General features: G+C 56.5%; 2 protein-coding genes across 3 annotated transcripts; both read left to right on the top strand.

Annotated features, from left to right (window-relative positions):
• The first annotated feature begins 37 nt into the window (after positions 1–37).
• Positions 38–8,820, top strand: PTGES3 (prostaglandin E synthase 3). 2 transcript variants are annotated; one of them, XM_083881055.1, is made up of 8 exons: positions 38–300; positions 5,695–5,808; positions 5,951–6,020; positions 6,463–6,561; positions 6,756–6,845; positions 7,053–7,115; positions 7,470–7,494; positions 7,949–8,820. In XM_083881055.1, coding segments are annotated over exons 1-8 (483 nt in total). In that variant the 5' UTR covers positions 38–298; the 3' UTR covers positions 7,969–8,820. The 2 variants fall into 2 exon arrangements, with proteins under 2 accessions (XP_083737181.1, XP_083737180.1); XM_083881054.1 differs by lacking the exon at positions 38–300 and adding an exon at positions 541–686.
• A 1,130-nt stretch (positions 8,821–9,950) lies between these two features.
• On the top strand, positions 9,951–13,431 carry ATP5F1B (ATP synthase F1 subunit beta). The gene is made up of 10 exons (XM_083881049.1): positions 9,951–10,107; positions 10,726–10,908; positions 11,213–11,387; positions 11,540–11,661; positions 11,910–12,094; positions 12,209–12,367; positions 12,457–12,579; positions 12,664–12,876; positions 12,967–13,168; positions 13,247–13,431. Exons 1-10 carry the CDS (start codon positions 9,966–9,968, stop codon positions 13,342–13,344), a joined length of 1,602 nt encoding a protein of 533 aa, XP_083737175.1. The 5' UTR covers positions 9,951–9,965; the 3' UTR covers positions 13,345–13,431.
• The last annotated feature ends 1,332 nt before the right edge of the window (positions 13,432–14,763 follow it).

The following is a 14,763-nucleotide window of genomic DNA, read 5'->3' as shown; positions in this document are numbered from 1 at the left end:
GGGCGAGCCGCGCACGCGCAGTGGCGGCGGCGGGAGGAGGAGGAAGGCGGCGCGCGGCGGCGGCGGCGCGCGCGGGGATTTTGCTGCGTCACCACGGGCCGAGCGCGCGCGGGGCATTGTGGGAGCGAGGCCGCGCCGAGCCCGGAGCCCGCCCGGAGCCACCGGAGCCGCCGCCGGAACCTCCCGGAGCCCTCCCGGCACCGCCACACCGCCTGCGAGCCGCCCGCACCCACCCGCCACACCTTCCCGGAGCCCCACCCGCACCCCCCCGCAAGGAGGAGCGCCCTCGCCATCCGCCATGTGAGGCCCGGGGGTGGGAGCGGCGCGGGCAGGCCCCGCCAGGCCCCGCCGGGCGGTACCGCGGGAGCCGCCCCGGTTCGGTTCGGCTCCGCCGCCACCGAGCGCGGCCTCCCGACCTTGGGAGCAGAGCAGGCCCCGCCGCCGCGCCGCTAGGCCTGGCCCCGGTTTGTTATCGCGTGGGCCCGGCCCCGGTTTTTTATCAGGCGGGCCCAGCCCCGGTTACCGGGTGAGGGCGGAGCGCTCCAGCTCCGGTTACCGGCTCGGCCCCGGGGTACCGCGATGCGGGCGGGATTTCCCGTCCCCGCTCGGAATGAATGGGGGTGTTTGGGGGGTGTCGCGCCTTTTCTCGGTGTGTCCGCGGCCACCGGAACCGCGGAAAGCTCCCGGTAAGTAACGCGTGGAAACATCCAGGCCAGCGGATCTGTTTGTAAACTTCCAATTTTCTGCGTAAAATCCATCCCTGGGGTTTGGCGCTGTCCCTGAAAGTGTCCAAGGCCGGGCTGGACACTGGGAACAACCCGCTCTGGTGCGGAACGAGATGGACTTTAAAGGTCTTTTCCAACCCAAACCGCTCCAGAATTCCATAAAAAACCTCGGAATAGCCAAAAGGCCTTTCAGGAGGAGGTAAAAGCACATGGAGAGCCCCGGGGCAGCCGCGGTGCTGCTCTGCCCGCTGCAGGTGAGCGGTTGGATCTCGTTTCTCCGAGTGGCTCCACGTGGATCCCGGGCGGAATCCCGCCTTTCCCAGTGCCCTCATTAACCTCCTTCCTTGGAATTCTCTCGGGGGTCTCTTTAGTGACCCAAAACCAGCCCGGTGGAAGGGCTGGGCTCGACCTGAGTGTTCCCTCGCTGGGTTTTCTGTGTGATACTCCAGAGAGAAATGTGGCTGGGAAAGAAGAGCTGCAGGCAGCGTTCCCACCTCTCCAGTGGCAGGACAAGGAGGAAATAACTTCTGACTGCTCAGAGAACAAGGCTAGGTGGGATTTTGGGGTTAAAATTCCTCCCTCTGAGGGCAGTGAGGCACTGGAATGGATTTTCCAGGGATGCCCCATCCCTGCAGTGTCCAAGGCCAGGTTAGGAGCAGCCTGGGGTGGTTGGAAATGTCCCTGCTCATGGCAGAGATTGAGATTCAAGGTCCTTTTCAACCCAAAACCTTCCATGATTCAGTGACCTCCACACGTCTGGCTGGAAGGGCTGGAGGCAGGAGCATTTCCTGAGGTTTTGTTTTGTCAGGAATTCAGTCTGAGGACAGCATTAACTGTTGGGAACTGGTTTTTTTAGTCCCTTGCCTTCAGCCAGGCTTTTACTTTCGTTCTGAAATCCTGAACAGTGCAGGTGCTTCATCTTAACGTGAGTGAAAGTGAGACAACTTTTTTTGTGTAATTTCTGTAGGTTTCATCATCCTGAAACTGCAGCGCTGCTGCATCTGCATAGAATCACCTAAAATCTAAAATTAGGGGGTTTTTTTTAAATGAAAAAAAAAAAAAAGCGCCTTTCTAAGGTGTATAAATGAAAGGAAAAGTCATTTTGTAAAACCGGTTTTATTGCTGTCTGGGAAGGGAAAATCTGGTTGAGGATCTGACTCAGTTCTGCAGAACTGTCAGGATTCTTCCGGGAGACAAAAATGGGATTCCACAGGCACAAGATACAGACAGAGAACACGAGGACGGATTTACAAACTTCCTCAGTGCCACAAAAGGGGAGATTTGAGATTTCACTGGTGAGTTCAGCCTGTCTGTGCCACAGACCAGGATATATCAGGGATATCCAGCAGAGCTTTGAGGGCTCTGTGGTGAAAATGAGCCTCCACACTGGAGCTGGGAAGCTTCTAGAACCTGCTCCACAGTGATTTCCATCAGAATTTGGGGATTGGAAGAGCCAGAAGAGCCGTGGCTGCTCAGAAAATCCCCAAAACTCAGGTGGATGGGACAGAGGAAATCCTCACTCGGATTGAGCTGCTGCTGGGAACCACCCAGGATGGAAACACATTTAAATTCCCCTTCTCCAAATCCCGAAAAGGAGTTGCTGGATAACCAAAAGCACGCTCAGGATTTGGGGCGAGCAGGGTGGAGCCGTGTAACAGGTGGTGATGGGTCAGTGCCTGTGAGAGGAGATTTTTTCCGTGGGTGTTTGGGAACACTGGGAGCACGTGCAGAGCTCCCCACGAGCTGCTCCTGCCCGTGGTTTTCTCCTGGGAATCTCCGTGTGGGCAGGAGACAAAAAAGCAGCTGCGGTTTCCTCTTCATCCCAACTCTCCGGCGGGTCCTGCGTTACTGGTTGGGAAGGGGGTGAAGCTCACAGGGAGAGGTTTTTCCCCTCCTCCCTTTTGGGAGGTTGAGATTGGAAAAGCAGATAAGAGGAGGAGAGGCAGCTCCACACGCTCAGGGGGGTGAATTCCTGGGAAAGCAGCAGCAGGTTTAGGTACAAAAAAGTGAATTTTGGCCGAGTAAAAGTTAAATTTGGGATCTTGCTGCTCTGCAGTTCAGATGTGTTTGTGTTGCTTTGAGCTGAGTGGGATTTTTGGAAGTGCCAGGGAGATTTCTGGAATTGCCAGTGGGATTTCTGGAATTGCCAGTGGGATTTCTGGAGGTGCCAGGGAGATTTTTGGAAGTGCCAGTGGGATTTCTGTTATGGCCAGTGGGATTTCTGGAGGTGCCAATGGGATTTTTGGAAGGGCCAGGAGGATTTCTGGATTTGCCAGTGGGATTTCTGGAGGTGCCAGGGGGATTTCTGGAATTGCCAATGGGATTTCTGGAAGGGCCAGGGGGATTTCTGGAAGGGCCAGTGGGATTTCTGGAAGGGCCAGTGGGATTTCTGGAATTGCCAGGGGGATTTCTGGAGGTGCCAGTGGGGATTTCTGGAAGGGCCATTGGGATTTCTGGAGGTGCCAGTGGGGTTTCTGGAATTGTCAGTGGGATTTCTGTTATTGCCAGTAGGATTTCTGTTATTGCCAGTAGGATTTCTGTTATTGCCAGTAGGATTTCTGTTATTGTCAGTGGGATTTCTGTTATTGCCAGTAGGATTTCTGGATTTTCTGTGTTCTGTTGATGCCTGAAGTCCCCGATCCCAGCGGAGACACCGAGGTCACAGCCTGGACTGTGCAGCTCCCTGGGAAGGCTGGAGATGTCTCCATTGACATTGAGAACTGGGAAGTGTTAACCCCATTCAACCCCTGCGTCATCCAGGCAGGGACACTGAGATTTCTGTTGGAAAACGGGGCTGGAGCCACGTTCTGAGTGCCCCACATTGGGGGGGGGTTGTCTCCCAGCCTTTCTCATCCTCCTTTCCTCTTGAGAGTCTTTCATTCCCCGTTAAAAGAGAAAAATCTGGGTCCAAAAAGGGTTTAAAAATACCACAGTGAGAAAATTGCTGCTCTGCTGTTGCTGCTGCACCTCACCTGATTCAGGTGATAATTAACATTTCCCTGAAATGAAATGCTGCTACGAGGGGAAGCATCACCCCTGGAACAGCTGGAATTGGAGGCTGAATTCAGAATCCACGTGGTTTTATACTCTTGGAAATTAAAATCTTGGACATTGATCTCTGCCCAGGTGTTGTAGCACCTGCAAAAGGTGTTGAGGCTGCCCAAGGCATCGTGGCTGTGGGGAAAACAGTTCTGGGGGAGCTCAGAGGTGGCTGGTTTGGGGTTCAGCTGGAGCTGAGCTGTGCCGTGGTTGGGTTCATGCCTAGAAAATGTGGACAGGAGCAGCAGGAGCCTTTGGGTGAGTCCCTTTGCTAAATGTGCCACAGCTCAGTGCCCACGATTAGCTGATGAACAGGTGAGTCAAAAATCTTGATCTGGAAGTTTAGCAAAGGTCGCTTTAATAAATGGTCTGAAAAGTTTTTTTTTTTTTGTCAAATACTGGCTTAGAGAGCAGCACAAAGGGTCTCTCTTTGGTGAGGTGGCAGCTGTTGTCACTGCAGCTTCCCTGGTTTAGATCCTTGTCCAGCTCAGAGCTTCCACCTCATCCCACTGCAGGTGCATCAGATGGGGAAAAAAATATTCCTCCCTGTGAGGCTGGAGAGGCACAGATAAATAGGGAATGGCTAAAGAGGATATTAAGATGGGATATTGGGATGAAAATACTTTCCTGTGAGGCTGGTGAGGCCCTGGAATGGCAGATAAATGGGGAGAGGTTAAAGAGGGAGATTAAGGTGGGATATTGGGATGAAAATACTTTCCTGTGAGACTGGTGAGGCCCTGGAATGGCAGATAAAGGGAGAATGGCTAAAAAGGAGATTAAGGTGGGATATTGGGATGAAAATACTTTCCTGTGAGGCTGGTGAGGCCCTGGAATGGCAGATAAAGGGAGAATGGCTAAAAAGGAGATTAAGGTGGGATATTGGGATGAAAATACTTTCCTGTGAGGCTGGTGAGGCCCAGGAATGGCAGATAAAGGGGGAATGGCTAAAAAGGATATTAAGATGGGATATTGGGATGAAATACCTTCCTGTGATGCTGGAATTGATTTCCCAGAGGATTCCTCATCCCTGGAAATATCCAAGACCATTTTGGACAGGACTTAGAACAACCTGAACTAGCAAAAAGCTGTCCCTGCCACGGCAGGGGGGTGACACTGGCTGAACTTCAAGGTCTCTCCCAACCATTTCCACAATTCCCTGATCTTGGGAAGACAAACGAGCTTGAGGAACACCCGTGGCCTCTGTGCCTTAGCAACAGCCCTGCTGGGAGGCCTTTTGCTTCTCCTGGAATGTGGGTGTTCCCTGGGCTCGGCCTCAGTTGCCAGGGAAGGACTGGAAAAGGGAGGAGGTGTCTGAGCCCAGCCAGGTGGTTTTTTTTTTTCCCCGCTCCAGGGAGCACAGAGAGCTGCAGGTGAGTTCTGCAGGGTGGAACTGCAAACACAGGACTGGCTCCAGAGCTTTCCCAGCTCTCCTGGGACACACTGTTGCTTCTCGAGGTGATTGTGCAAAGAGAAGAATATTGCAAAGTTGCATGGGAAGTCCCACTGTGGGTGCTTGTAAGGTTGGAGCAGTGATTCTCCAGCTTAATCAATTAAATAATTTTTTTATAGTATCAATATCCCCCAAAAAAGGGAGATTTTTGGTAGTTTTACTTCAGGTTTTAACTCTTTGCGTGGAAAAAAAAATCACTCTGAAGTGTGCCCGTGCAGCTGTTGGAGGTGGTGGAGCTTCTGCCACAGTCTTGGAGTTTATCAGACTTTTTGATCTGCTGAAACGTTTATTTCAGTCTCAGATTTCAGTGGCTCCTCCCAGGGGCGTCACACACCCAACACATCTTTTCTTTTTTATTCCCGCTCTCCCTTTTCACCTTTAAAAAATAACAGTGAGCTCAAAATGCGTGATTTAAGCAGAGAAAGGAGTTGTTTTTGTTGGATTTCTTGGTGAAAATCAATGTCCCTGCTGTTCCCACAGGCAGCCTGCCTCTGCAAAGTGGTACGACCGGAGGGACTACGTCTTTATTGAGTTCTGTGTTGAAGACAGCAAAGACGTAAATGTAAATTTCGAAAAGTCCAAACTCACCTTCAGGTGAGTAACTCGAGCTTAGGAGAAGCAGATTTTGTCCTACGAATTTTTAATTTTTTTTTTTTTTTTTTTTTTTTTTTTTTTTTTTTTTTTTTTTTTTTTTTTTTTTTGGGCTAAATATTTTTATTTTTTTTTTCTCTTGCAGTTGTCTTGGAGGAAGCGATAACTTTAAACATTTAAATGAAATCGATCTTTTTAATAATATCGATCCAAATGTGAGTATACTCCTGGTTCTTCCTGAGATCTTGATGCTGGTGAGGGGCTGGCAAAAGAGAAATTCCAGATGTTTCATTCCTGGAATTGTTCAAGGCCATGTTTGGAGCAACCTGGGATAGGGGAAGATGTTCCTGTACATTACAGGGGTTTGCAACTTGGTTTTTAATATCCTTTCCAACCCAAATCATCCCTAAAAAATACCTAAAAAATAGGTATTGATGATGATCCTAAAAAATACCATCTGTTCTTTAAGCTGCTCCCCAAATTTTGGGAAAATTACTCCTTAAAACATAAAAATTCCAAGTCAGATCCAGAAAAAGCTTCTCTGGGGGGTATTTGCAGGACAAGGAATAAGGGAAGAGGTGAAGATAAAGGAGGGATGTCAGCAGTTCATGGTGAAGGTCATCCTGATGGTACTAACGGATCTTTGGTCTTTTTCAGGAATCAAAGCATAAAAGAACAGACAGATCCATCTTGTGTTGTTTACGAAAAGGGGAGTCTGGTCAGGCATGGCCAAGGTTAACAAAAGAGAGGGCAAAGGTGGGTCTGGGCATCTGCTGCCTCCCCTGGCTTTTAATTTAGTGAATATTTGGGTCATGTTCAAATTCTGGAGCAGTTTTGGGTCACTTTGCTGCTCCTGATTTCAGTTAACCTGCCTGTTCTAACTGACAGCCAGTTCCTTCCTTGTCCTTAAATAATTCCTTGTCCTTAAATAACTCCTGCTCTTGGTGCAGCTCAACTGGCTCAGCGTGGACTTCAACAACTGGAAAGACTGGGAAGATGATTCAGATGAAGACATGTCCAATTTTGATCGCTTTTCTGAGGTAGGAGCAACAAATTCCTGGAGTTTTGGGACTTGCCAGGCAATGATTCTGAGTTTGGTTTTTTTTTTTTTGCACCATCACTTTGTAATTCCTGCATGGGGACAACTGAGCTGTTAAAACAAAGAGGGCGATGTTGATTTAGGACTTTTTTGACGGGGAGTGGGGTTGGATTCACCCCAAAGTGTGGCTGTTCTTGTCTTTGAGCAGATGATGAACAACATGGGAGGAGACGACGACGTAGACTTGCCAGAAGTAGATGGGGCAGATGATGTGAGTACCTGGGTGCAGTAAAAACCTGCAGGGCTGGCTCAGAAATCCTGCAACACTCACCCCTCAGCCCTGAAAAAGGCTTTAATAGCCCCAAACCTTGTTTGCACAGGTGATGTCACCTGGAGAGGCCACGCTCCCCTGTCCTCTCAGTGATGCTGAGGGTGGGGGGACACCAGTTTGGTGTCTGTGTCTCTCTGTATTGACTGGGGGGGTCATTGTGGGTTGAAATGAGACCAAACTGAGCTCACTGAGTTCCTCAAAATCCAGATTTGGGAACTGCAGCTCTTTGCTGGCAAAGGGGGGTGGTAAAGGACCTGTCTGCTCCACTTAAAGTTTGTTTGTTTTCCTTTCCAGGACTCACCAGACAGTGATGATGAAAGTAAGTTGTTGTTTTTGTTGTTATTATTGTTGTTCTTTTCCCCTCACACACCTGCTGAAGGCTCCAAGCTGGCCCTGCAGATGTTCATCCTGGCCACCAGCTAAAGCCAGCCCTGGGAGACAAATCTAATCTGGGAAAGCCTCTCCATGCAAGCCCTAAATACCAGTTTGACCTTCCCCAGGCAGCTGCAATCCCGGGAGAGGGTTTGGCTTGAGGAGCAGCACAGCTCAGGGTGGTTCTGGCAGGGTTTTCCCTTGGGAAGAGCCAGAGGGGAGGGCAGAGCCCCAAAACTGCCCCGTGACCTCCTTGGTTGGAGGCCAGGTCGTCTTGCTCGTGTCCCTTGTGACATAATAATGCCCTGGGAGCTTTTAAAAACCAACCAAGCAAAATATAAAACCCACAGAGACCAACCCTAAACCCACTAATTTTCTCTTTTCTCTCTTTTCCCCTGTAGAAATGCCAGATCTGGAGTAAGGCAAACTGTCGTCTTCAGGGTTTTGGGGAAAGAAGTTCATCACAACATTTCATAATTGAGATAAGAATTCCTGAGTTGATAGCCCTAAAGGGAGATCCTGCATCCTTTAACCCATTTTCAGTCCATTTTAAATGGCTTCACTGATGGTAGGTGTGTCCCATGGCACGGGGCGGTCTTAAAGCCAGGAGAGGCAATAACGTTATGCATGAACCGTTTTCCAGACTTCCAAAAACACCAAAAAAAAACCCAACAAAAAACCCAAACCGACCCAATTGAGGTGTAGGCAATCCATTCAGAACAGTTGCAATAAAGTTTACAGAGCCTCCTTGCCTCGTAGCAGATAAAATTACAACAAATTAACACTGAATGGTAAATGAGCATTTCCCCTCCTCTCTCCTCTTTCCATGGCCTGAAATTATCATTTATACCGGGAACAAAAACCAAACAAAACAAACCTGTTGTCATTGGCTCCCCAAATTCAGCAGGCGAGGCGCATCCCTCTGTGATGTCTTCAGGTCTGTTCCACTTAAAAAAAAAAAAAAAAGAAACTTTAAAAAAATTTTCTCCTCGTTTTGGTGTTCGCCCCCGACTCGTGCCGGTGGCTCCTGGTCCTGTGTGACCCCCCCAGACCTTTCCACCTCCTCGCCCGGGGTGCGAGTGGCTGTACATTGTTGCTTGTCAATCTGTACATTTAGACCAAAATCGTATTTGCACTGTGGGTTTGGCAGCAAGTGACAGACCGTGGGGCGCGCGGGCGCCTGCGAACCGGGCTGAAAAACCTCAATTTATGTTCAGAGCAGCTGGGATTTTTTTAAATGTCTGCATTCTTTCTAATAAACTGTTGAAGACTCCCTGGCTCTCCTTCGGCCTGGGCCTTGTGCATTCCTCAGCTCCGCGAGGGGAAGGGGGTGGGATCCCCTTTTATGGGGGAGCACTTGGGGCGGGATTCCCTTCCCCTGGGGCGGGGGATCCTCTCCTGGGAGGGGTCAGCAGGGTGGGATTCCCTCCTATTAGGGACAAGTGTGGTCAGTGGGGCAGGTTTCCGTCCCCTAGGGAGGCACTGGGGGGTGGGATCCTCTCCTGAGAGGGGTCAGTAGGGTGGGATTCTCTCCTATGAGGGACAAGAGAGGTCAGTGGGGCAGGTTCCCCTCCCCTGGGGAGGCACTTGGGGGTGGGATTCCCTCCTGGAAGAGGTCAGTAGGGTGGGATTCCTTCCTATGAGGGACAAGTGTGGTCGGTGGGGCAGGTTCCCCTCCCTTGGGGAGGCATTGAGGGGTGGGATTCCCTCCCGGGAGATGTGGGTGGGATGGGGTTCCCTCCCATTAGGGATAAATGTGGTCAGTGGGGCAGGTTCCCCTCCCCTGGGGAGGCAGGAGAGTGGGATCCCCTCCCTCGGGAGGTAGGGGAGAAATGGTGCAGTGGTCCCCAATCCCCTGAGGGGAGCGGTGCGGTGGGGTTTTGGTCTCTAGAGGACAGCAGGGACCGGTGAGGCGGGGTCAGCCCGGTGTGGGGCGGTCTCCTGCGGTAACACCCGGGGCGTGAGGCGCACACTATCTGGGCGTGGCAGTGCTGTGACCCTTGGCCGTGCGGGGCGGACACCTGCCCGGTGAGGGGCGGCCCCGGGGGCAGAGAAAAACGCAAAGGAGGCGGAGACGGGCCCGGTGCGGCCTCGGCTGCGGTCACGGCGCCCGCACAAGGACAACCGCGGGACACGTGCGCCGCCACTTCCGCTGCCCTTCGCCCGCGACACGCCCCTTCCCACCGCACCGCCCTATCATCTCACAGCGCGTTTTGACTGACGGCTCCAACACCCAATCGCCAAGAAGCGCAGAGCGAACGCCGCATGGGTGTGACCAATAGCGGCGCGAATTCTCCCGGCGCCTCTCGGCTGAATGACCAATGGGCGCGCGGTGCGGCGGTGACGCGCGGCTGTGCGGCCCCGCCCCCGCGGGGGCCGTGAGGGGCGGAGGAGACGCGGGGCTCAGTCGGCGCCGCCATGTTGGGGCTCGCGGGTCGTTCTGCCGCCGCCGCCGCCGCCGCGGCCCGGCCGCTGCTGCCCCGCGGGGCCGCCCCGGGCCGGGATCTCCTCCCGCTCCTCCTCGGCCGCGGGGCCGCCCCGGCCGTCGCCGTCGGGGCGCGTGAGTGCGGGGCGGGCCGGGGTCACCTTGGGGCCCGCGCGGTGCCGGTGGTCGGGCCCCGGTTACCGGGGCGGGGTGGGGTGTGCCAGGCGTGCAGGGAGAGGGGATGGGCTGCGGCAGAGGAGCAGCGGCCCTGGAGGATTGGGCGTGGGGGCACTCGAGCTGCAGGGACTGCGGATGTAACGGGGGAGGGGGTTTGGGGGTTCTCTGTGCGCTGGGGGAAGGGGGTTTGGGGGTCCTCTGAGGGAAGAGGGTTTGGGGGTCCTGGGTGAGCTGAGGGAAGGGGGTTTGGGGGTCCTGTGAGGGAAAGGGGTTTGGAGGGTCCTGGGTGAGCTGAGGGGGTGCGGGGGCTGTACCCACAGTGGGGTGCAGAGCTCTTGTGTGCCTTGAGGAAGGGCCAAGGGGTCCTGGGTGCATCAAGGGTGCACCGAGCGGGGTGTGAGGATCCACAGTGCCCTGAGGAAGGGAGTTCAGGGGGTCCTGGCTGCACCGAAGGACGTTCAGGGGTCTCAGGCACACCCCAAACCCTGCAGAAGAGCCCCATCTCCACACCCCCAAGGCCCTACAGAGCCCGGAGCTGCCCTGCCCCGGCTGACCTTGACTCCTCTCTCCCCCCAGGACGGGACTATGCAGCCCAGGCAGCCCCCGCCGCCAAGGCCGGCTCCACCACCGGCCGCATCGTGGCCGTCATCGGGGCCGTGGTGGACGTGCAGTTCGACGAGGGGCTGCCCCCCATCCTCAACGCCCTTGAGGTGCAGGGCAGGGAGACGCGGCTGGTGCTGGAGGTGGCTCAGCACCTGGGTGAGCAGCTGGTGCAAGGAAGGAAGGAGGGGATGGGGAGGAGGGTCCTCCTGTGATGATGTTTCCAATGACTTTCGTTCTCCTGAGCTTGCTGAAGCCAAGGATTTCAATCTGAGGAGGAGGAAAATGGCTGCCTGAAGGCTCGTGGCTGCAGGGCTCAATTTTCCTCTGGGCTATTTTACTCCTCTTGGCCCTTCTGCCAGCAGAATGTCCCCTTGGCAAGGCCTGGGGAAGGCACCAGCAGCTGTCCCCAGAGTCAGCCTGAGGACAGTGTGGTGACTGTGCTGTCCTTGGGCCTCGGCAGGGGAGAACACCGTGCGCACCATCGCCATGGACGGCACAGAAGGGCTGGTCAGGGGACAGAAGGTGCTGGACTCTGGTGCTCCCATCCGCATTCCCGTGGGCCCCGAGACCCTGGGCAGGATCATGAATGTAATTGGGGAACCCATCGACGAGAGGGGCCCCATCAAGACCAAACAGTGAGTGATGAGGGGCTGAGAACACACCAGGTGTGAGCAGGGGGGTGGCTCTGCCTCTCCTGGGTCACACTGGGGACTGTCCCCTGCCATCCCCCCAGCCTGGGGGGGTCAGAGCAGCTGCCCACCCCCTTCCTCTTCTCTTCCTGCTCCAGGTTTGCTGCTATCCACGCCGAGGCCCCCGAGTTTGTGGAGATGAGCGTCGAGCAGGAGATCCTGGTGACAGGGATCAAGGTCGTGGATCTGCTGGCTCCCTACGCCAAGGGTGGCAAAATTGGTATGTGACCCTCCTCCCAAAGCAGGGGTGGGTCTGGGGAGTGGGCACCTGGTGGTCCCTCTGGGATTTCTAAGAGTTCCTCTGGGGAACTTTTCCTTCACTGATGATTCACTCCATGACTTTCATTCTCCTGAGCTTTGCTGAAGCAACGCTTTTTGTATCTGAGGAGGAAAGAGCTGAAAGGACACCTTGGGGGCAGCCAGGCTGGCTTGGGGCTGAGCACAACCCTTATTTCCCCTCCCTCCCAGGTTTGTTTGGAGGTGCTGGTGTCGGCAAGACTGTGCTGATCATGGAGCTGATCAACAACGTGGCCAAGGCCCACGGTGGTTACTCGGTGTTCGCCGGGGTGGGCGAGAGGACCCGCGAGGGCAACGACTTGTACCACGAGATGATTGAGTCTGGGGTCATCAACCTCAAAGATGCCACTTCCAAGGTGTGCAGAGACCTTGAGGAGGGAGTGCTGGGTCCCCTGGGGAGGTTCTGGCTCCTTTAATGTTGTGCCAGGCATGGCAGTGACACCGTGCTGACCCCAGTGTCCCACCCACAGGTCGCCCTGGTCTATGGGCAGATGAACGAGCCCCCGGGTGCCCGTGCCAGGGTGGCCCTGACAGGGCTGACAGTGGCCGAGTACTTCAGGGACCAGGAGGGTCAGGACGTGCTGCTCTTCATCGACAACATCTTCCGCTTCACCCAGGCCGGCTCCGAGGTCTGTGCTGGGCACAGGGTGGGCTGTACCTGTCCCCCACACCTGCACAGCCCCTGGTGCTCTGTGCCTCACGCTCTGTCCCCTCCCAGGTGTCAGCCCTGCTGGGCAGAATCCCCTCAGCCGTGGGCTACCAGCCCACGCTGGCCACTGACATGGGCACCATGCAGGAGCGCATCACCACCACCCGCAAGGGCTCCATCACCTCCGTGCAGGTGAGGGCTGGACCAGTCCCAGGGTCCTGCAGGGGGGGCTGTGTCACCTGCCTGGGGCCAACTGTGTCCCCTCTGTGTCCCCAGGCTATTTATGTGCCCGCTGACGACTTGACTGACCCTGCCCCTGCCACCACCTTTGCCCACTTGGACGCCACCACGGTGTTGTCCCGTGCCATCGCTGAGCTGGGGATCTACCCAGCCGTGGACCCCCTGGACTCCACCTCCCGTATCATGGACCCCAACATCGTGGGGCCTGAGCACTACGACGTGGCTCGTGGTGTGCAGAAGATCCTGCAGGTAAAGGGGGCTGGGGCAGCTCCTCTCTGTGGGGTGCTGGTTTTGGGGGATCAGCACTGACCACTCACCTGCTGTGTCCCCCCTCCCCAGGACTACAAGTCACTGCAGGACATCATCGCCATCCTGGGTATGGACGAGTTGTCTGAGGAGGACAAACTGACCGTGGCCCGTGCCCGTAAGATCCAGAGGTTCCTGTCCCAGCCTTTCCAGGTGGCCGAGGTCTTCACCGGCCACATGGGCAAGTTGGTGCCACTCAAAGAGACCATCAAAGGCTTCAAGCAGATCCTGGCAGGTGAGGTAGCCCCCAGGGGGGCTGGGGGAGCCTGGCTGGGCCTCCCACTCCCCCCTGACACGGTGTGTGTCCCCCCAGGTGAATACGACCACCTGCCTGAGCAGGCTTTCTACATGGTGGGGCCCATCGAGGAGGCCGTGGCCAAGGCAGAGAAGTTGGCAGAGGAACACGCCTAAACCTCCCTGAACATCCCCAACCCCCGGCTCCACTGGGGCCGGACCCCCAGTATTTAACATTTCCAATAAAACATCGGTGAAAACGTTTCACAGGCTTTTTGTGTGCTGTGGCTGGTGCTGTCAGGGAGCTGAGGGGATCAAAGTCTTGTGAGACCCCCAGCTTTGGGGATCCCCCTGACCCCAGGATCCCCTCCATGGGGGAGTTTTGCTGGGTTCTCTCAGCTGCTCCAACAGTGCAGGGACCCCCAAACTTGGGGTCTCCCCAGGAGGAGGAAAAGTCCTGCTTTGTCCTCTGGGTGTCTCCAGGAGCAGAGGAGCTCCCTCCTCCCTCCCCAGGACAGCCCGGGGACTGACAGATGCTGTTCTGTGTCACTGCCCAGCCCTGTGTCCGTCTGTCTGTCCCAGTCTGTCCTTCCCCCGCCCTCCCCAGTCCCAGCTCCTCCATTTCGCAGCACAAAGAGCCGCCCTGGCTGGGCCCGGCCCTGGCAGCTGTCACTTTGTCCCCTGGATCCCGGGGGGGCCACTCCGGCCTGACCTCACCCAGTGCGGGGCTGGGGGAGATCCCCCCGAGGGTACCGGGACCACCCCCAACTCCCGACCCCTCCTCACTCCTCTGCCACCTTTGAGTCCCCCGGAGGAGCAGAGGAATCCCGGGGGGCGGCACTGGGGGATCCCGCGGTGCAGCCCCGGTTTTTTAGGGGGGTATTCCCCACCACCCCCCGCACCCCACGGAGGACGGCGGTCCCTTTAAATGGCGGCGCGGCCCCGGTGGCGGAGGGGGCGGCGGCGGCCGCTGACATCACGCGGGGCCGGGAGCACCTGCGCCCCGCCCGGCTCCGCCACCGGCACCGGCACCGCAGCGCACCGGGCCGGGCGGGCACACCGGGGCTGCTGCGGCCGCCCCCGCCGCCCCCCAGGTACGGAGCGGGCAGGACGGGACCCTCTGCCGGGGACACCGGGACCCCCGGGGACTCCCTATGGGGCTGGGATGGCTCTACAGGGACCCCCCGGTTCTGTACCGGGACCCCCCAGATCTGCACCGGGACCCCCCGAGACCCGACCAGCCGCACCGGGACCCCCGGTTCTATACCGGGACCTCCCCAACCCCCCCGGGAGCCTCCAGAGGGGGGAACCCCCGCACCGGGCAGGGACCCCCGTTCCCCCCCCACCCTCCACTCCCATTGCGGTCACACCGGGACCCCCCCCCGGTACCGGGAGCCCCTTGTCTCCCCCCGCCGCCCCCGTTGCCGGTGTCGCCGCCGGGCCCTGCGCAGCTCGGCCCGGCCGGTGCCGCGTGACGTCACCACCGGGGATCCCGGGGGCCGGGGGGAGAGCTGGGGGGGGGTCCCCGGTGTCCCCTCGGGGAATCACCGGTGTCCGGTGGGCTCCCGCTGCCGGGGGTCCAGCCGGGGCTGCGGG

Source organism: Zosterops lateralis (assembly GCF_965231275.1).
Source record: "Zosterops lateralis genome assembly, chromosome: 32".
NCBI lineage: Eukaryota > Metazoa > Chordata > Aves > Passeriformes > Zosteropidae > Zosterops > Zosterops lateralis.
Note: the sequence above shows the minus strand (reverse complement) of the source record. Positions and strands in the feature narration are given on the sequence as shown.

Coding starts and splice junctions, on each gene's coding strand:
- ATP5F1B (XM_083881049.1), top strand. CDS start 9,966: ATGTTGGGGCTCGCGGGTCGTTCTGCCGCCGCCGCCGCCGCCGCGGCC. Junction 10,108..10,725: donor GGCCGTCGCCGTCGGGGCGC/GTGAGTGCGGGG, acceptor CTCTCCCCCCAG/GACGGGACTATGCAGCCCAG. Junction 11,388..11,539: donor GGCCCCATCAAGACCAAACA/GTGAGTGATGAG, acceptor TTCCTGCTCCAG/GTTTGCTGCTATCCACGCCG.
- PTGES3 (XM_083881054.1), top strand. CDS start 580: ATGCGGGCGGGATTTCCCGTCCCCGCTCGGAATGAATGGGGGTGTTTG. Junction 5,809..5,950: donor AAGTCCAAACTCACCTTCAG/GTGAGTAACTCG, acceptor TTTCTCTTGCAG/TTGTCTTGGAGGAAGCGATA. Junction 6,021..6,462: donor TTAATAATATCGATCCAAAT/GTGAGTATACTC, acceptor GGTCTTTTTCAG/GAATCAAAGCATAAAAGAAC.